Source organism: Microtus oregoni, unplaced genomic scaffold (genome assembly GCF_018167655.1).
Source record: "Microtus oregoni isolate MIOR12 unplaced genomic scaffold, Mior012 000033F_ref0000390, whole genome shotgun sequence".
NCBI lineage: Eukaryota > Metazoa > Chordata > Mammalia > Rodentia > Cricetidae > Microtus > Microtus oregoni.
Genome location: NW_024543092.1, coordinates 11,332,176 through 11,353,448, shown reverse-complemented (window position 1 = coordinate 11,353,448; position 21,273 = coordinate 11,332,176). Strand labels below are relative to the sequence as shown.

The window sequence follows — 21,273 nt, the reverse complement described above, 5'->3', positions numbered from 1 at the left end:
CGGAGATTTGGTCCATTATCATTACGGAGGGAAACATGGCAGCATGCAGGCAGACATAGATCTCTGTGAGTCCAAGGCCAGCCTGGCCTACAAAGCAAGTTCTAGAACTGCCAAGGCTGTTACACAGAGAAACCCTGGCTCAAAAAACCACCAAAAAGAAAAAAAAAAGTGTATCATTCAAACCACTCCTATGACACAAGTAATGTAAGGATTCTTTTTAAAAGTATGTTTGGTTTAACCCCAACCAAGTTCCTATGCCTATGTTTGTATCTATCCAAGATCATATATTGGGGTACTTGTAAGAGTGGGAACAGGATTGTCTCTGACTCTTTTACTGGCTTTTGGGACCCTACTCCTCATACTGGATCACCTTGCCCAGCCTTCATAAAAGGGGAAGTGCTTAGTCTTACTACAACTTGATAAGCCATGTTTTGTTGATTCTCATGGGAGACCTGCCCTTTCCTAAACAGAAACAGAGGAGGAGCAGATTGGGGAAGGGGGTGTGGAGATGGGGGACATCTGGGAGGCCAGAAGGTTGGGGAAACTGCAACTGGGATGTAAAATAAATGAATATGCATATGTATTTATTTTAATAAATATGTTTGTTTATTTGTTTGTTTGTTTATTTTAAAAGAGAGATGAAAGAGATCAGTCCCTGTGTAAGAGTTGCTTCAGCAAGCTACTGTGGACACTGAGTCAGGATGCCCTCATCAGGAAAGAGCTGAGCCAACAAACACCAAAAAATGCTGGTGGCACTTTCTCCTTGCACTTCTCAACCCCTAGAACTATGAGAAGTAATTTTATGTTTACAGTGACCCGTTCTAACTTTTTTATATTTTATTTTAGCAACCTGCATGGACTAAGACAGAACTAAATGGAACCTAGTCAAAGGCTACACATAGCTATTTAGCCACATAAGGAAAAGAGAAATAATTTCAGCACACATTACTGAAACCTATGGAAGAGCAGGGAAAGGTCTCCCGAGGGTTTGCTAATCCTTGCTCTCTAATAAATGAACAATGGTTATCAGTTTATCAGGTCATCCTAAACTGGGTCCCCTGTCTGTTACTTGTGTTCCTGTCATAGCTGGTGGTGAAGCGCCAGTGTCACTTTTGGTGACTGCCACGGATGACCATTCCATTGTCTCAGAACAAAATTCAAGCTGGGCAGACGGTTCGTCAGGTAAGCCAGATGGCCGGATCTCCAGTGCCCACGAGGAAGCTGGCCAAGGCGGCACATACTGTAACTTACAGAAGGGAGGTGGACACAGGAGAGTTCCTCAGACGCTATGGACTAGTTAGCCTGCAGTTTACAGAATAGCAGCAAATAAAAAAGAAGACCCTTCCTCAAACAAGATAGAAGACTCTTTAGACACACACATGCACATAGACAGAAATAAAATAGAGTCTTAAAAATTAGTTGCCGGGTGGTAGCAGAGCACACTTTTAATCCCAGCACTCGAGAGGCAGAGGCAGGCAGATCTCTGTGACTTTGAGGCCAACCTGATCTACAGAGTGAGTTCCGGGACAGGCTCCAAAGCTATACAGAGAAACCTTGTCTCAAAAAAACAAAAGAAAATTAATACCATGGGCAAAAGATTCAGGAAAGCATCTAAGAGATTTAACTTTCTGACGTTGGTAATGTGCTTACTTTTGAAGTTTTGAAGACTTGAGTATGATCCTCAGAGCCCATATAAATCAAAGACAGGTGGGTGCAGTGATTCTTGATTATAATCCAGTTATCCTAGGGAGGCAGAGACAGGCATATCCCAGGGGTTGATCCCAACCAGTGTAGTCTAGTCGGTAAGTTCTAAGTAAATGGAGGGGGGGGGGGACATTGGCAGCTGTCATCTGTCCTACATACACACACACACACATACAAATATACACACTCAGGCACAAACATTCACCCAGAACTGGTTGCAGGTTAGATTTGGCCATGCTTCCAACCTGCAATCCCAGATCTGATGTATAAGGGTCGGGGGATGGTCTCTGCAAACCCCATGGCCAGCAGAGTGTCAATCAAACAAGACAAGAAGGAAATTCATTTCAACATGACTCTGTAGCTGGTGTTGGTTCAAACTTTAAAAGCCTGACCCCAGTTGGTTTATTGCAGGCACACTTAAGCACAGCACAGCTTGGAAAAAAGATTCCTGGGGGTGATGGACTCAAGCCTATGTGTACAACACAGCTTAAGGCATGACTGCTTGAAACTCTTGTAAAGTACAAGTGTCATCACCCATGAGGATAGGTTCTGTAGATTAACTCCAGAAATAGGCTCAAGATAAACCAGGTCAGAAGGATCTAGGGTAGCAGATGTGGCCTGGTCATACAAACAGTGCACAGGCTACTCATCACATCCGATGCCAGCTTCTGGGTAGAAAATGCATCATACATTTCTCCCTTTGAAGAGATCATACATGTCTCCCTGTGTGTTCAACATTCCTTAGTGCTCATCGGTGAGTAGAAGGTTCTACGTGCCTTCTACAGTCTAGAACAAAATTTGAAATATAGATACACTTCCTTTTATTTATTTTGTTTGCATTTTGGGACAAGGTCTCACTCTGTATCCTCCGCTGACCTGGAACTCACTACATAGACCAGGCTGCCCTAGGATTTGCAGTAATCCTCCTGCTTCAGTGCAAAAATTACAGGTGTGTGCTGACGCGCCCAGCTTTAAATTTCCATCCAGAATCAGTTTAAGGTAGCTGGTGTAGTAAGTGATTGCCTAGGAAGTGTTCAGATACAACGTTACATCAACCTCACAGATTAAGTGCCCTTAGTACCTCTGTATCACAGGCAGCAAAATAGGCTCCAAGAAATTAAAGAATTTGCCCATGATCATAAGACTAGGAAATAGCAATATCAGAATTTGAACCCAGACAGCTCGGCTCAAGGATGTGTCCACCCTGGCAATCTGAGAACTTCAAAGGCTAGGGATAAATTCAAGAACTTCCCATATTTTTTAAATGAACAGATATCTTTTACTTTATGGGCATTTTTTCCTATATGTGAAAAGATCTTAATCTCATTAATAATCTGATTTCAGTGAAGGACGGATTGCCATCTTAGTTAAAGCCAAGAGAATGCTTCATTCTTAGGATCTTAGGATCCTGGACCATTTATAAGAAGCTTCTGTAGGTAATCTGTCTAAAAACCATCTGTTAACAGCAGACTTACAGCAACCTATTTAAAGGTGTAGTGGTAGGAGCGGCGGGCTACGTCCCCGGCATCCGGCCACCCCCACGGCTAGCTTTACCTGAAATAATTACATGGACACTGTATTCTTTTAAACACTGCTTGGCCCATTTCTATCTAGCCTCTTCTAGGCTAATTCTCACATATTAATTTAGCCCATTTCTAATCATCTGTGTTGCACTCCAAGGTGCGCTTACCAGGAAGATTCTAGCCTACGTCCATCCTGGGTCGGAGCTGAATCACTTCTGTCTGGGAGAGCGGAGCATGGTGTCTCTGTCTGAGACGTCTTACCTCACTTCCTCTTCCTCCCAGCATTCTGTTCTGTTTACTCCACCCACCTATGTTCTAAGCTATGAGCCCAAGCAGTTTGTTTATTACTTAACCAATGAAATCAACAGATTGATATATGACACTCCCACATCATAAAGGTACTCAAGATTTCTCTGAGACAGGAACGAAAAACCATTAAGATTGGATTGTTATTAATAATATTGTCATTGTGGGGTGTGGCGTGCATGCGTGGGGTCAGAGAACAACTCTCTGAAGCCAGTTCTCTCTGTTCACTTTATGTGAGTCCCCAGGATCAAATCCAGCACCACACCTGAGCAGCAAAGCATCTCTACCGGCTGGGCCGCCCTCCTCGCCAGCACCCTTCCTGACACCGCAAAGCTCTCCCAGGAGCAAAGAGAATGTTCCTCAAAGCACGTTTAGACAACTTTCGGCTAAAATCAAGCCGAAGCCCCAGCTATCTCTGAATCTTTCAAATGCCCTTATCAATTTGGAAAGTCTCGTGTCTCTGAGCGGGGTGGAGAAGGGTATGGGATATTCCTGATCTTGTTTTAGACATGTTCCGGATGGCTTTTAAAACTGTGCCAACTTTCAAACAAAAAGCAGTTCTCCTTTCTTAAAATCAAGAGGGAGAGCTTCCCCACTCGCGCTGCTTCTGGTCCAGCTGCCTGGGCTGACTTTACGTCCCCGCCAAGGGTTCTTCTCTTCTACCGATTCATAGATTGATCTCAATTAAATCTATTTATAAATTTGCATTACCAGTCATGAGCCTACTTGACCAACAAAACTCTGTAAACGAGAAAGAAAAGGAAGCAAGGAAGATGAAGGAAGCAAGATACAGGTAGTATCTTGGCAATCATATGATCATTTTAAAAATAGGCAAGCCCTTGAGCCTTCCCCGGGTTTCTTCACAAAGCTCTAGAATCTTCATCCCAGACAAAGCAATCAGTTCAGAACACCAGCTTCTTCTCTTTTATTTGATAAATCGGTCTGCTCAATATGAGCATTGATCAGACAGTGGGAAGGATTTAGGGCTCCCCTCTGGGTTCAGATCGATGAGAAACAGTGAGATTTCAAAATCTCAATACGTTTATTGTAAACCTGATAAATAATAAAGCATAATTCAAGGTAATAAAGTAATGGAAAAATACAATCAAGGAAGTTTTCTTTAAAAAAAACAAAATCAAAGACAGGTTTTTGGGGATGGGGCATGCAGAAGGGATTTGCAGCAGCTGGAGAACTCAGCTCGAGCCAGACCTCGCGTCCCTCACAGGGAAGGGGAACTCGGAGAAATGGGAGGCGATGTTTAGAATTCTTTGAGAGACATAAGGTGGAAGGAGGCAAGCTCAGCACAAATCAGGGTGGTTATAAATTTTGCAAGCGCATTGGAATGTCCAGGTCAAGAGGCAAACTGGCCAAGCTGGTATTTCTCAAACTTTCCGAGGTATTTTCGGAGTCTGGAAAATTGTTGCCTCTGGCGAATTCATTTCCCAACATAATCTCTGTGTGGCGATTTTGCCCTGTTGGTAAAACCACTGACTCGAAGGAGAGTTTTGCTCTTTTTGCCCATTCTGGAGCCATTTTGATTTTTATGTTACCAGTAATAGTTTGATGACAGGCTAGAAAATGACTTCCCAGGGAAGTAGATATTACTCAGCCTGTCAAAGACAGACAGGGAGAAGTGTTCCCCTCGCTGATATTCTGGAGTCTCCAGACAGGCGTTTGGACCTCCCATGAGCACACAGATCTCTGAATCAGCCCCTACGCACCTAAGTATTCACTCTCAGTCACAAAACACAAAAAGCAGCTTTAGCTCGCCCCAAGGCAAAAGTATCGATTTATATTTCTATTTTTCTACCACAGTCATAGGGTTGCCAACTGTTTCGCTGGTCACAAAACATAGTTAGGTGTGACCCTGAAATCTGACCTCTGGGATGTGGGCAAAAGTGAAATATATGACTTCCGAGTTCAGCCCAGGAAAAGACTCCCCTGTGCTTGCTGCCTCTCTTTTCCCTCGTTTTCATAGACCATGATTTCCTTAGGACCCCAGAGTCTCCCTCTTGACTCCGCAGAGGTAGATGCTTCCACACGTATCCCAGACAAGAGGACTTCGTAAGAATAATTTCTATTCTATCAAGCTGCTGAGTTGTGGCCGTTATAGAAGCTAGCACAATCTTAAAGATAAGGTGTCCTGTCATTTAAGACAAAACGGGGCGGGGGGGGGGGGGGGGATGGCTAAGCAGGTAAAGGTGCATGCCGCTGAATCTGAGTTCACTCATCTGAACTCACACGGTAAAAGGAGAGAAATGACACCCACAGATTCCTCTGACCTCTGCATGCAGGCATACACACACACACACACACACACACACACACCAAAGAAAGAAGGAAAGGAAAGGAGGAAGGAAGGAAGGAAGGAAGGAAGGAAGGGTAACTTGAAAAAGAGAGGGGAAAGGAAAGAAAAAAGGGAGGGAGAAAGGAGGAAAAGAAAAAGAAAGAAAAGAGCTATACTGAAGTTGAAGGAATGGCTCCGTGGTAAAGAGCACTTAAGTGGACCTGGGCTCAGTTCCCAGTACCCACGTGACAGCTCACAACTTTCTGTAACTCTAGTTCCGGGGTATCTGATGCCCTCTTCCGGCCTCTGCAGGTATTGCACACACATGGTACATTGATATTTGCAGGAAAAAAACACTTACATACATAAAATAATTTTTTAAATTATCTTTAAAAAAGAGTACCTCTGAGCTGGGCAGTGGTTGTGGCGCACACCTTTAATCCCAACACTAGGGAGGCAGAGGCAGGTGGATCTCTGTGAGTTGGAGATCATCTAGGACCACACAGGGAAGCCCTGTCTTGAAAAAAAATGAGTATCTCTGTATATTTGTCCCCACTATCTACAGGTACCGTTTCTGGCATTGCAGATGCCCTCATCAACCCAGTCTGAAAGAACTGGCATTTGCCTTAATCCTCTTAAGGGAGGAATTAACAAGGGTGTTAGTTTTATTATCACACAGTACTTTATTACTAATTTCATACTGTGCCTACTTTATAAGATAAATCTTATCACATGTAAGTATGTGCTGTAGTGCATTTATTTATTTATTTTTGGTTTTTTCAAGACAAGTTTTCTCTGTGGTTTTGGAGCCTGTCCTGGAACTAGCTCTTGTAGACCAGGTTGGTCTCGAACTCACAGAGATCTGCCTGCCTCTGCCTCCTGAGTGCTGGGATTAAAGGCATGCGCCACCACTGCCTGGCTATAGTGCATTTAGAATGGATTTCAAACACCCCATTCCCAAATGTTTTAAACCCATTGGGGTGCTTCATATTACCAGGGGATTTGAGGTCCCCTTTGAGGACCCTTAGACTCACTTGAAAAAAAAAAATTCAGAAAAAAACTTAAAGAAAATTTTATTACAATTTAAAAGCAAAGCCCAGGCCAAGCAAGCTATAAATCTTAGCAACCCCACCCTGCCCCACCCAAAGAGGAAGATGGAGAAGCAGTAGAGAGAAATTCATGCTGTTGAGTTGAGCTGACATATTCAACAGTGGAGGTAAGCCACACAGCAAAAGGGGATGGGCTTTAGAGAAAGCATGAGGAAGCCCCAACTGTTAAATAAAGCATGCTTAGATAAGAGACAGAAGAAAAGGAAAACCCATATGCTTTCCTGACTCATTCAGAAAAAATGGGCTGATTTAGGAGGCTGAATGGCTGTGGTTTTATAAGGGACCACACAGGAGCCTGGAATTCTGGGAGAGAAAACTACACTATCTCATTAAAGGGATAAATATTCCTCCCATCTCTTTAGCATAGCATTAGATGAACTCAGCTTCCTAGAGGTGGTCTCTTGGCCAGGAGATTAGCCTGCCCACCTGGATTAAGTCTTAAAGGAGTAGCCAATGGCATGTCTCCACCTAGAGGTAGATTCCATCCTTTTGGCTGGGAGGCAACAGCTTAATGGGCTTTTGGTGCCTGTAACACTGGGGGAATCCTGGAGGGAGTGCTCCAGGGATAAAAGGGAATACTTTAAATGAAACAATGTTCAATTTTTTTTTTGGGGGGGGGGGAATGCTATGTACTTATGAAAGGAGATTGCTGTGAATTCACTTTCATTTCTAAAAGTAAAAAACATTTGAACAATGAGTACAGCTAAATTCTAAGTGAAGTTACACTCATAAATGCCAAGTCTACATAACTAACCTCATTGCCCTCTCTCCATTTGCTGTGAGGTCAGAGTACTGTCTGTGGGGGAGACTAAGACTTCATTCATCACACAGAAAGTGTTTAGCTGTGTGATAACACTCTCACTTGGCAACACCTTATCCTGATGAAGTTTTACAGGGAATCAAACACACAAAGCAGACTATGCCAGTGCTGCCTTCTCGAGAGGGACTTGAGTATGTGGCTTCAACTTGGCTTCTGGCCCCTCAGAAACATTGTGTGGGGGGGGTGGGGGGGTGTATCCTTGCTGTATTTTTTTCCTACCATTGCCTCATTCACAACTGATGTTGGATTTCCCTCTGTATGCTATGAATACCATTGGTGAATAAAGAAACTGCCTTGGCCTGTTGATAGGGCAGAACTTAGGTAAGTGGGGAAAACTAAATAGAATGCTGGGAGAAAGGAGGCAGAGTCAGAGAGAAGCCATGTAGCCCCACTGAAGACAGATGCCTGAACTTTACCCAGTAAGCCACTGCCACATGGCGATACACAGATTAACAGAAATGGGTTAAAGTAAGATATAAGAGTTAGCCAATAAGAAGCTAGAGCTAATGGGCCAAGCAGTGATTTAAATCATACAGTTTCTGTGTGATTATTTCAGGGCTAAGCAGCCCGGGAACTAACTAGTGGCCTCTTTACAACACACACCAATGTTACATTATTGCCTTTGCCTAGGTTTCCCCCACCCTTCCAACCCATCTTACACACATTCTCTATTAAGCTGTTCTCTGGCCAGGCAGCCCAAAAGGCCTTCATCAGACACAGACCTGACCTACTCACTTTTTTCCTACAGATCTCTCCAATGGATACTCTTAACACTGTGAGGAAGACCTAAAGACCTTTCAGTAGTAACCAAGACCTCCCATGGCCTGACTGCATCCCCACAGGTGTACCAGCATTGACTCCACTGCCACAGTGTAACCACCTGAAACATGGCGACCAGTTCCCCAGGCCTGATAGGATCCCTCTTGGCTCTGTGGCTTACTTGTATATTTTTTTCTTATCTGTGGTCCAATTTGACCTACTTGGTTACCTCCCCAACCACTCTTTCTAAGAAAGCCCCTTTCTGTCTACCTGACTGCCCAGTGCACAACTTTCTTGACATCTAAGCCTGGGAGATTTGCATGTTTTCTTCTTTTCAAGATCCTTGAAGAGAGATTGGAGAGGTGGCTCAGCGGTTGAAAACACTGCCTGCTCTTCCAGAGGACCCGGGGTTCAGTTCTCAGCACCCACATGGCAGTTCACAACTATCTGCAACTCCAATTCCAGGGGACCTGAAACCCAGGGCAAAACACTAATGCACATAATAAAATTAAAAAAAAAAAAGCCTTGAAGAGAATTTATTTTCCCCAATGCTAGACACTGAACTCAAGGCCTTGCAAATTCTGGGCAGACACCTTTCTAATAAGTGATAGCTCTAGCTCAGAGAATGGGGGTGAGGGGCCCATCACTCGACTTTTCACCCACTACACCCGTGTTTAGCTGGCACCTGTTTGTTGCTCCATAAACAACAATATAAAAGGGGGCTGGAGAGATGGCTCAGTGGTTAAGAGCATTGCCTGCTCTTCCAAAGGACCCGAGTTCGATTCCCAGCAACCACATGGTGGCTCACAACCACCTGTAAAGAGGTCTGGCGCCCTCTTCTGGCCTTCAGGCATACACACAGACAGAAAATTGTATACATAATAAATAAATAAATAAAAAAAAGAAGAAAACACATTTAAAAAAAAAACAACATAAAAGGATAAATGGATGGATTTCCTAGCGAACTTACAGCACCTGATTCTTTCTGTCCCAGAAACATCACAGCCCTACAAGAAAGCCCGCAGTTCCTTCCCACAGCTTCATTGCCCTTCCCTGAGCCTTGTCAATCATGATACCCATGCATCATTCCCAGAGATTTTATGCTAAGCGAAAGAAGCCATTCAAAGGCCTGTACTGTTGGGTCCCATCTATGTGACATATTGTGGAATATTAGTTGAAGATGTGTTACATTTGTTTACACTGTGGAACATTTATTTAATGATGCAAAGATGTGTTACATTCTTTTATGTTGAATTTGTTTAACTCTGCAAAGCTGTGTTACTTTGCCTGTCTAAAACATCTGATTGGTCTAATAAAGAGCCAAACAGTCAATAGCTATGCAGGAGAGGGAAAGGTGGGGCTGCCATTCAGAGAGAATAAATAGGAGGAGAAATGGAGGCTCCACAAGAGGAAACCAGGGTCCAGTCACCCAGCCACATAGTCAATCACGAAGTGAGAAGGAATGAAAGATATATAGAATAGAGAAAGATAAAAATCCCAGAGGCAAAATGTTGTTAAAGAGAAAAAGGATAATTTAAGTTAGAAAAGTTGGCTAGAAACAAGGCAGGCTAAGGCTGAGCATTCATAAGAAAGAATGAGTCTCCGTGTATTTATTTGGGAGTTGAGTGGTAGCCCTTCCAAAAGAGAGAGAGAGAGAGAGAGAGAGAGAGAGAGAGCCAGCCATACTGGGCATGATGTCATGGTGCTGTAATTCCAGGGCTTGGGAGCCAGAGACAGGAGGGCAGCCTGTGAGTTCAAAGCCTCCCTGGTCTACATAGAGCTCCAGGCCAGCCCCAACTACATAATGAGACACGTCTCAAAAAACAAAACAAACAAACAGCAACAGAAGAACACTTCCAAGGATAGATCTGAGACCCAAGAATAAGAGGGAAGGTAGGAGCTGGGCACTGTAAGTGCACAGGAGGCCTAGGGGAGTGGAATTGTTTTGCATCTTAATTACGGTGCTATTTGCATGTCTGTATGTTGAAATTCACAGAACTGTACTCTAAACCCAAATTTGTAGTATGTCAATTTAAAATGTGATGTTAAAAGCAAGCTTTTATTCTGAGTGTGTTTGTACAATAGAGGAAAAGCAACGTGATGTCCATACATGGAAACCTTCTGAGAATGGAAAGAGAAATCTCTTTCTAATCATTCCCTCATGGTTTACCCTTCTTTAAATTGTTTGTTTACTTCAGACAGGGTTTTCACTGTGTCATCCTGGCAGTCTGGGAACTCAATCTGTTGACTGGGCTGGCCTTGAACTCACCAAGAGCCTCCCGCAAGCTGGACTAAAGCTGTGCACACCACACCCCACTCATGATTTACCTTACAGGAACCATTTTAAATCTGCCAAACTGCTAAGCTTCCAAAACCACATTGTGCAGTACCCCAGGTCCCTCTCACCTGCTCAGGATGGCTGTGTCTCAGTGCACTCTCTCTGAGGAGAGCGGCTTGAGCCGAGGGGTTCTGATAGCTCACCGGTCTCTTACGGTTCATCACGGCAGAGGACTCAAGGCCCCAGGAGTGTGATGCAGCAAATCACACTGTGCTTTCGGGCCCCTCCCAGGTGTCTCAGATAGGAGTGAGTTTACGTCAGATTATTCATTACAGCTGGCTATTTGTACACGAACACGTTTGTCACGTGTAGCTTGTCCTTGTGATTGCACACTTTGCTCACATGACTCTTGTAAAGTCTCAAACTATACATTGTCTTGTGTTTTGAATAAAATCGGCTATTGCGTGAGAGTTTAGTCTGCCTCGTGTATTGGCTCCATTCTCCTGGTGCCACAGCCTCTAGAGTGGTAGAGAGGCCCCTTCCCACCTTAATTAGCTTAATCAAGATAATTGCCCACAGACACGTCCACAATTTCTAACACGTCGACACCACCAATCACCATATATCTCACAGGGGTTTTCCATGAAGAAAAATGACACTAAGTAGGGAAGAGGGTGTGGAATTTCTTTTATTAAGTACCAACTTTCAAGCAGAAAAGTTACCAGGATTGTCCTGTTTGCTGCATGACAAAAAGAAAGACCCAAGCAAAAAAAAAAAAAAACCATCACAACCACATACACACACAAGCAACTGGACACTAAAATTATTGCCTGAGCTAAAAGTGACTTTAGTGTTTATGGATAAAGGACCTTAAGTATAAAAATAACTAAACACTGAAGCCAGATACGCTATCTGAAAGGGCAATGTTAATTAGTATTGGGGTAGGACTGGAATCCTTGCCCAAGTTCTCAACCCCGAGTCGGTACCCATCTTGATAACGGCCAGGTGCATTTTCCACAGTTACGAGGGCTTCAGCAGCTCAAGTCAAAAGAATCAAAGGAAATGGAAACATCGAAGTCTCCTTCAGAGACGAACATAAAAATGGACCTCATTTAATTTTAACTAATTTGTTGGGAATGTTGTCAAAGACCAAGCTAGAACTGGGATCGTTTTATGAGCAAAATTTGGATCTCACCAAGAAAGCAAAACAAGTTTTATTAGCATCCCTTTGGTTAGAAGAGCGCGCCAGTTCATCTTTGTCAAATGCTTCCATCTGTCCCCCCAGATAATTTTTTTTTCTTCCCCACTAGCTTCCAGCTGCTTGTGGCCTGCACTATGAGCCATGTCTTCTCATCGTGGGAGTTGTTCATGTTGGGGCTCTCAACACTGAAGATCTTACAGAAGGGTTGCATCTCATGTGGTCTTCAGCTCATTGTAAAAACCCAGGAATTTGAATGTGCCAAGTGATGCTAACTGCAACATTACCAAAAAACAGCCTCCATCTGTCCACCATGGATCTTCATTGCAGAACTTGGGAGGCTGAGATGTAGTTGAACTTTTTTTATTTGACTTTATTTTATATGCATTGGTGTGAAGGTATCAGATCCCTTGGAACTGGAGTCTCTGACAGTTGTGAGCTGCCATGTGGGTGCTGGGAATTTAAACCTGGGTACTCTGAAAGAGCAGCTGGTGCTCTTAACTGATGAGCCATCTCTCCAGCCCCCTGTGATGTATTTGAAATTCATAGTGCAGCTTACATTCAGAACCCTGCCTCCTGTTGCTGCTGTTAGTGTACTTACTCATTGAAAATAATCGCATGGCTATAAATCATGCTAAAATGAAGTAACTTACAAAGATATAAACAGAGTTTTGAATCCCAACAGAGTGGAGTTTAAATTTTGATTCACTGACTAGCTAGAGAACCTTGTGCCTGTAACTTACACTCCTGTGTTCAGTTGGGCGAGATGACTCATGGTCATCATCCCAGCCCACTAGAGGCTGACACAGGAGGATTGTTACAAGAATGACATCAGCCTAGGCTATACAGTGAGTCCTAGGCAACCCTGAGCTACAGTGTAAGACCTGGCCTCAAAGTAACAGCAAACACTCTTGCCATTTAATGTCTGGGAAAGCCATCCATAGTAAATATATTTGCCTGCAGTATCTGCAGGCATCTGCATTAGCATATTGTGCCACGTTATGAGTAAGGTGTTTAATACTCTGCCTGCAATGCAGAGCTTCATCCATGGTATCCACACATTTTGTGTCTGATGCATTTTATGTGCCTCCAGTCTGGAAAGCCAAAAAAATGAATGAAATATTAATTCATGAATTTTGGTTCTAGGTTCTAAATAGGAAAACCATTCCATTGGGGGTTTTTCCATATTTTGCTTGCCTTTTTCATGTTCTTTCATTTTTTTACTGACTTATATCATTTGTGAGACAGTGTCTCATAGAGCCCAGGCTGGCTTGGAACTCACCATGTGGTCCAGACCAGCTTCCAACTCCTGATGGTCCTGACTGCCCTTCCCGGATGCTTACTTGTAGGGACACACCCCTACTTGGGATTCCGCTTCAACTTTGGTTTTGTTTTTCAAGACAAGATCTTGCTGTATTGTCCAGGCTGATCTTGAACTCATGGTCATTCTAGTGCTTCAATCTCCCACATGATGAGGTCACAGAAATGTACCACCATGCCTGGCTTTCTTGGTTTTTATAAAAAAAACAAAACAACAAAAATCTTTATGCCAGAGTTAGTGGCATACACACTCGTAATCTCAGTACTTGGGAGACAGAGACAGGAGGATTACTATAATCTTAAGGACATCCTGAGCTACATAGACAGTTACCAGCCACAAAGGGTTACATAGGAAGACCCTATCTCAAACAAACAAACAAACAAATAAACAAAAGCTAATGGCTTAGTCTATATGCGTACATAAGAATCTTTCATTTGCTAAGTAGTGGTGGTACATACCTTTAACCCCAGCACTTGAGAGACAGAGACAGGTGAATCTCTCTGTTTGAGGCCAGTCTGGTCTACAGAGTGAGTTCCAGGACAGTTGGAACTACAGAGAAAAATCCTATCTCAAAAAAAAAAAATTATTTTAAAGATTCATTTGAGAACATTAAGGAGAGCATCTCTATTGAGATTCAAGATAAAAAGAAAAACACACTATAATCTGTCCCCTCAATGTGTGAGGTTGGAAGGGCTAGGGATGTGACTCAATGGCACAGTGTGTGCTTTGTGTGAGCAAAAAGACCCTGGAGTCTAGCGCTAGCACCAAACAGATAAATAAATAGAAATCAAAACAAACCCAGCTGTTCTTTTCAACAACTTCATGAAAGGAAAGAAAGGAAGTATGAAGAGAAAAGGGGGGAAATGAGATTTTTAGCTGCTTTTCTACAGTAATTTGGACTTCTCCAAATAAATGTTTAAAGGCTTTAAATCAATTTAAGAATGGACCTAGGGTTCTGACTGAGACACGGTGAGGAATCAGCACTGAAGGACGGCTGAAGGAACTGTCATCTGATGTGACATGTGACTGCTTGTGCTGAGATCTACAACACTATAGCTTAATTAGGGAATATTAAAAGTACAGACTCACCACCCCCGCAGTTTATAAACCATTGAACTTGAATGCTCCCCTCTTGACCCTCTCAAACACCAATGTAAAAGTCGCTGAATTAGAAATGCACGAAGCCTAGTTTCTGTCTTCTTTTGTTTGCTTTGTTTTTCGAGACAGGGTTTCTCTGTATACCTATGGAGCCTGTCCTGGAACAAGCTCTGTAAACCAGGCTGGCCTCGAACTCACAAATCTCCGTCTGCCCCTGCTTCCTTTGTGCTGGAATTAATGGTGTGCACCACCACCTCTCAGATGTGTCTTTGTGTGTGTGTGTGGTTTTTCAAGACAGGATTTCTCTGTGTGGCCCTGGCTGTCCTGAAACTTCCTACGGAGACCAGGCTGGCCTCAAACTCAGAGATCCACCTGACTCTGCCTCCTAAATGCTGGGATTAAAGGCATGCGCCACTACTGCCTAGCTCAATTTGTGTCTTTATACATGAAGATAGTCCAGAAAGTTATTCCTTTAAATCGGTGATGTGGGATTTCCCTCTGTATGCTTGAATATGTTTTATTACCATTGGTTAATAAAGAAGCTATTTCTGCCAGTGGCTTAGCAGAGTAAAACCAGGTGGGAAATTCGAACAGAAATATAGAGAGAGTAGGAGAGTCAGAGAGACACCCTGTAGCTGCCTAAGGAGGAAGACACCCTGAATCTTTCCGGAAAATCACAGACTCATGGTAATATACAGATTAATAGAAATGAGCTAATTTAAGATGTAAGAGCTAGCAAGAAATATGCCTGAGTCATCGGCCAAACAATGTTGTAATTAATATAGTTTCTTTAAGATTATTCAGATCTGTGCAGATGGGAAATAGGTGAGCAGTCTCCAATTACAAAATGGTGCCCAACAGAAGAACCCTACCAACTACTCAGAGACTATCTGCAATTATACCAGACAGTAATCCTGAAACTTAACCATTATTTTAGTTTTTAGAGGATCCCATAGAAATAGCATTGTCCCCATGACAACTAGAAGTAATTCTAGAAAACGATGTCCCCTCTGCCAACGAAGTTTGTCCTCAGGGTTAAGGACAGCTATTAGGGGTTGGTTATAACTGGTATAGGGTAGGGGATAGAAATAAAGTAGGCTCAGGGATCTCTCTTGAAAAAAAATAAAGGGGAATGAATGGGATGGGATAACAGGTAGATTAGTGTGAGCTTGCTGGAGAGATGGCTCAGCAGTTAAGAGCATTGCCTGCTCTTCCAAAGGTCCTGAGTTCAATTCCCAGAAACCACATGGTGGCTCACAACCATCTGTAATGAGGTCTGGTGCCCTCTTCTGGCCTTCAGGCATACATGCAGAAAGAATATTGTATACATAAAAAATAAATAAATAAATATTTAAAAAAAAAGATTACTGTGAGCTTAAGCACACTAATAATAATAGTAAGTAATAGTGAGATTATTTATGAGCTATTTGTTTATAGACAATTTACATTGGTATAGATTCTTATATATTGATAAAAATTCAAATTATATTTGTTATATTGAATATGCTCCTATTTCTGTTTACAATATTTATGCACCTATGCCAAGTTATTTTTGTCATATTGCATGCATGCATGTTTCTACTTCTGCTTAAGATATTTTGTATATATTTATCATATTACACTATACATTTCTACCTCTGACCAAGATACTTATATATTGTTTACATTTTGAGGTCCTCATTTGCTGCACAGTTGTTTAAAGATTGCTTAATTTCTTAATATGAAGCCTTAGTTAGACTACTCAGGTTCTTTAGATCGAGAGAGATTGTATTCCACATAGATAGGTAATCTTTAAACACTTCAAAGAACTGTAAAATATGGTATTTAAATAACTTAGGATTCTGTTGACGTGAGACACAATTGCTCCTTGCAGCACTGATCTATTCTGAAGAGAATGTTGGGCACTGAAGACACTCTACTTGGAGTTTGTTTTCTTCTTGACAAAACTGACCTTTGGGCAAAGAACTGCCCTTGCCTCGACCACTGACAAAATGCACAGTGTCCAGACTGGACAGCAGGATTCAAGCAAAAAGACTGCCAACCCTTGTCAAGACAGAGTCAGACAGTTTTTCAAATTGTCCTGCCTCTGAAAATGGTCTATCAGTTATTCTAGGCCTCAGCCAAAGTTGGTTGCCCCAACATTGCAAATGAGACTTTGGGTGATTGCTCACGTAGTCATTTCTTGCACCTTTTGGAAGTTGCTTGATTGTACTTCCTGTTTACTTGACTAATATTATTCCCTTCTCAGGTCTTTGATAGGGTTGACTAGATCACCATAGTTACTTTTCTCTCATGACTTAACCAAGTCATTTTTAATATAAGACTTAGACTCCTTAGAATAGGATAACTACTGAAAATCTAGCATATGTTATTTGTTTGGTGTGTTCATGCTGGTTGTAATTCTATTTTTTATATATGTTTTTGCCTCTTCTTTTCCCTGGACAATACACTTGGTATTTGTTCTTATTGTGTATAGTTTTATATTAGGCTTAGAACTCTCTTTAGACAAAAGGGGGAGGTACTGTGGGAACTTCTTCAGCCAACAGCCTTTAAGATATCAGCCCACTGTGGGCGTGGTCTCTTGTACTATAAATGAAGATGAAAAGTGTGTGCGGGCCTCTTGACTGCTGGATTCAGTTCCAGTGCACACAGAGGACTGTAAATCGCTACTCTTTCTGTGCATTTATCCCCAAATAAATAAAGCTTTGTTATACTCCATTCTGGGCTATCTTAGAACTCTTTTGTATGCCAACAAGTCCACTCAATTGTGTTTTTAAAACATCACTTGTTACATCCACAATTAATACATTAGGGAAGTTTATGGCATTCTTTCCTTTAATTTACTATGTGTAACATTCAAGCAAAGGCTGTAAGAATGAGAAGCTATTTCTTTTTCATAGAAAGATTTTTCTACAGTGTGACTGTTTTCTGATATTTTTCATCTTCCTGAATTTTAGTTTCCAGTCTGCCTAATGACAAATCATTGTAATATGTTGTTGCAAACAATCTATGCAGGAATTAAGTCCCCAAAATGGATGAGGACATGCACCTCTATACTATGCTTGCCCTGATCACCATGGCAGATGGCTAGCTCCACTGTAGTCATTTTAAAGTTGAAAACACAAGAATGCTTGCAGCCAAAATGAAAATCATGTTTTGCTAGCCTTTCTCGCTGAAATTTCTGTGCACAATCCAGCCACTCCACTGCGCTAACAGATCTCCCCCTTGTGCCTAAATTTTGTATTAAATTCCAGCAGAACTGAAGTCACCAAAGATGCAGGCCTTGTCTGTCCCAGGAGGTGGGCAACTCCTGAAATCCACCTATGAGAAGTATCTTCAGGATGAATTGGTTCCTTTGTTTACTTTGTAGACAGTCTAGAGATAGAGTGAAGAAATATTCAAGAAACTGAGCAGGGAAATGGGATGCCTCAAAAAGCAAAAGCAGAAGGAAAAGAGAATAGATTGGATGGTTTCTGATGGGACTGCTTAGCATGGGCTGGGGTTGCAGAGCCACAGAGGTTCTTCAACTAAGGAAGAAAAAAATATCAGCATTGATGCAATATTCTAATGCCCATAAGTAGATACCAGAATGCTACTATGTGTTAATGTGTTTATAGCTTCCCTAATATAATCTGCTGTTGAGATTAATGTAGCCCAAACAAACCAGAAAGAACATCTGACTTCACAGTATTTCTTGAGATTATGATTTGGGCCACACAATTAATAGGAAATGGTATCACGATTTAAATGTGTCTCTTTCAAAATTTGGGTGTTGAATTAATGACCAGTAGGATGCTGTCAGGGCTGCTGAGCATGGTTATGCACACCTTTAGTCTTGGAACTAAGAAGACAGAGGCAGGAGAATTTGAGGCCAGCCTGTATAGGCTGTTCTAGGACAATCAGAGCTACATGGTAAGACTCTGTCTCAAAGAAGTCAAAAATGAGTTGAGGGCTAATAAATATGTGGGGGAAATGTTCAACATTCAGAATAGCCAACTTACACCATAAGACCAAGTACTCACAAACAGAGCATAGGTAAGGAAAACATGGCTAACATACAATGAAGTTTTAGTCAACCACAGAAAAAGAAATGGAAAATGGGTGTTAAGATCATCATATTGAGCAAAATAAGACAGACTCAAAATTATCATGGTTGGTGCCATTAACAGACTCCTTCCACATCCTATGAAAGCAGAAGAGGCCTGCTCTGGCTGATATGTAGTATCTATCAATCTTCAGGCCACTCTTGGCTTGAAATAACCCCATCGCATAAAGCTACGGTCTTAACCTGGGTCATGCCGCTTTGAGCCTCAACACCAGGAAAGAGCAGCTGTAACACATCATGTTCAAAGGCTCAAACCACCACTGTCAGCCAGTGCAGAAGGCACAAACAGATAATAAAAATGACGCCTAAGGATGCATGGGGTTGCACGAGCCATTCAGTCACAGTTCCACGGCGGTGGAACCCCCTGCCTGGACTCCAGAAGGAATACCCTGAGCCTGAAAGTTCTTTTGGGCCGCCAACCAACTCCCAAATCATGACACAGAGACTTCTCCATTACGAATGCTCGGGCGTTTCTTATGCTTGTCTCGCTAGCTCTTAGGACTTAACCCGTTTCCCTTCGTCTACATTCTGCCTTGGGTCTTTCTGCCTTTCTTTCCTTCTGTATATCTTATGCCTGGCATCTCCTTCTCTTTCTCCCTCCTTCTCTACTCCCTTCTGATGGAGGAAGGTCATTGGCTAATAAAGGAACTGCCCTGGCCCATTTTATTGGTTAGGACATAGGTAGGTGGAGTAAACAGATCAGAATACTGGGAGGAAGAGGAAGTGAGCTCAGAGACTCCACAGCTCTCTCGGGATCAGATGCATCAGAGAGAGACGCCATGCCCCGCTCCCGGGATGAAGCTCCGACCCAGGATGGACTAGGCTAGAATCTTCCCGGTAAGCGCACCTTGGGGTGCTACACACAGATGATTAGAAATGGGCTAAATTAATATGTGAGAATTAGCCTAGAAGAGAATGGGCCAAGCAGTGATTAAATGAATACAGTTTGTGTGTTGTTATTTTGGGCATAAGCTAGCCGAGCAGGCGGCCGGGGTGCTGGGAACACAGCCCCACCGCCCTTATTACTTCACCCTTCCTTCTATGAGCCTAACTTTCTCCTCCTACTTATTCTCTCTGCTCGCCAGCCCTGCCTATCCCTCTCCTGCCTAGCTATTGGCCATTCAGCTTTTTATTAGACCAATCAGGTGCCTTAGGCAGACAACGGGGGAAACAAAGGCAAGACATTTTTACATAATTAAAACAAATACAGCACAAACCAATGTAACACACTTTCACATAGTTAAAATATGTCGCAGCATAAACAAATGTAACGTATCTTTGCCTAGTTAAGGTAATATTCCACGACAGTGGCCGGCACATTGACTAATCATCCAGTCACCTGTCCCCAAGTCCTCATCCAAGAAATACTGCTCCAGTCAAGGATTCCTGCCAGTGTCCCCAGGCTCCAGTTCAAGTGCAGTTTCTCCCACCCTTAACCCTCGACCTATTTCAAACTGACCCATCAAATGGCCTGGGACTTCCTCCTGACATTCTGCACCTGCCCAGTTCTGGGTCTACGGCTCCTAAGGCCTTTTCTGAGGCGGTAATAAATCACCGGCCAAAAACCAGCTTAGAGAGGCAAGTGTTTGGCTCGCAAGAACAGCCAGCCCAAATCAAGCAAAAGCCCAGGCAGGATCCTGGAGATAGGAACTGAAGCAGAAACTATGGAAAAGCCCTGCTTCCTGGCTCGCTCCTCTGATGTACCCAGCTAACCTTGTTTATACAACTCAGGACCACCTGCCCAGGCAAGGCACTACCTGCAGTAGGCTGGCCTTCCCACAGCCATCAATATTCAAAAGAATACCCCACAGACAAGTCCACAGGCCAACCTAATGGAGGCGATTTCTCCACTGAGGTCCCTCCTTCTGTGGTGTCTGTGGTGTCTCTCTGCAGGGACCTCACTTCTCACATGGTGCCAAGCCTTGGCTTCTCTCCATGATTTTCTCCATCCTGGGGTTTCTGCTGCACCTGAAGCTGCACCTTCGCCTCACAGTGCCAAGCCTCAGCTGCTCTCCGTGGCCCCGTCATTCCTTCAAACCCAGCACCACCTGGGAGGCTCTTACATGCTAGCAAGTTTGACAGCCAGCACAAGCGCAGCCTCGGCCCCTTCAGGACCACAGCTTCTGACCCTGAAGAGAGAGTTCCCAGATTTCACCTCAGTGATGCTGGGCTCTTACAATCACAACTGGGTTTCCAGCCCTAGCAGACCACTGTCCATTGTCCCAGGAAGGCAAAGGTTTCACTTCTACAGATTCTTTACTCAAAACGATCACACAAATGACAAGTGTCTTCAAAGGACTCTCACAAGCCAGGCTTCCATTGTCGACTTTTTTTCTGAACATTCTTACCTTCCAAGTTCCTGCAGCAACTCACTAGGCTCTGAGCACTTCCAGGCCAAAATTCCAAAAGCTTCTACAATACACCTCCCTCCCTCAAACCAACACAGTCAAGTCAATCACAGTGACTATCCACATCCTGGTACCAACCTCTGTCCAGTCTGGTCAACTACAGACTCTTCCTTGTTCCTTAAATCTGACCCTGACTTTGGGAGTTTCTGAGCCCCGGAGCCTCGTTAACCTTTTCTTAAGCACGTGGTGTGTGTGTGTGTGTGTGTGTGTGTGTGTGTGTGTGTGTCTGTGTGTGTGTTCCCATCCATCTGCAGGTCAATCTAATGTGTATATTTAATAGAAAGTTAGAGAATAGAAAGACATACAGACATACAGATTGTCTTTTGTTTGCTGGCTGGTTGGTTTTTCAAGACAGGA

The 21,273-nt window shown here is 43.0% G+C and overlaps 1 protein-coding gene across 1 annotated transcript in view; it reads right to left on the bottom strand.

Moving 5' to 3' along the window:
* Ccdc170 (coiled-coil domain containing 170) overlaps positions 1 to 20,536 on the bottom strand; it is a 104,362-nt gene extending 83,826 nt beyond the window's left edge. Inside the window, exon 1 of the mRNA XM_041679990.1 lies at positions 20,418 to 20,536. Within this exon, the coding sequence (XP_041535924.1) occupies positions 20,418 to 20,536 (119 nt within the window). The remainder of the gene's footprint in view (positions 1 to 20,417) is intronic.
* Positions 20,537 to 21,273: the final 737 nt, after the last annotated feature.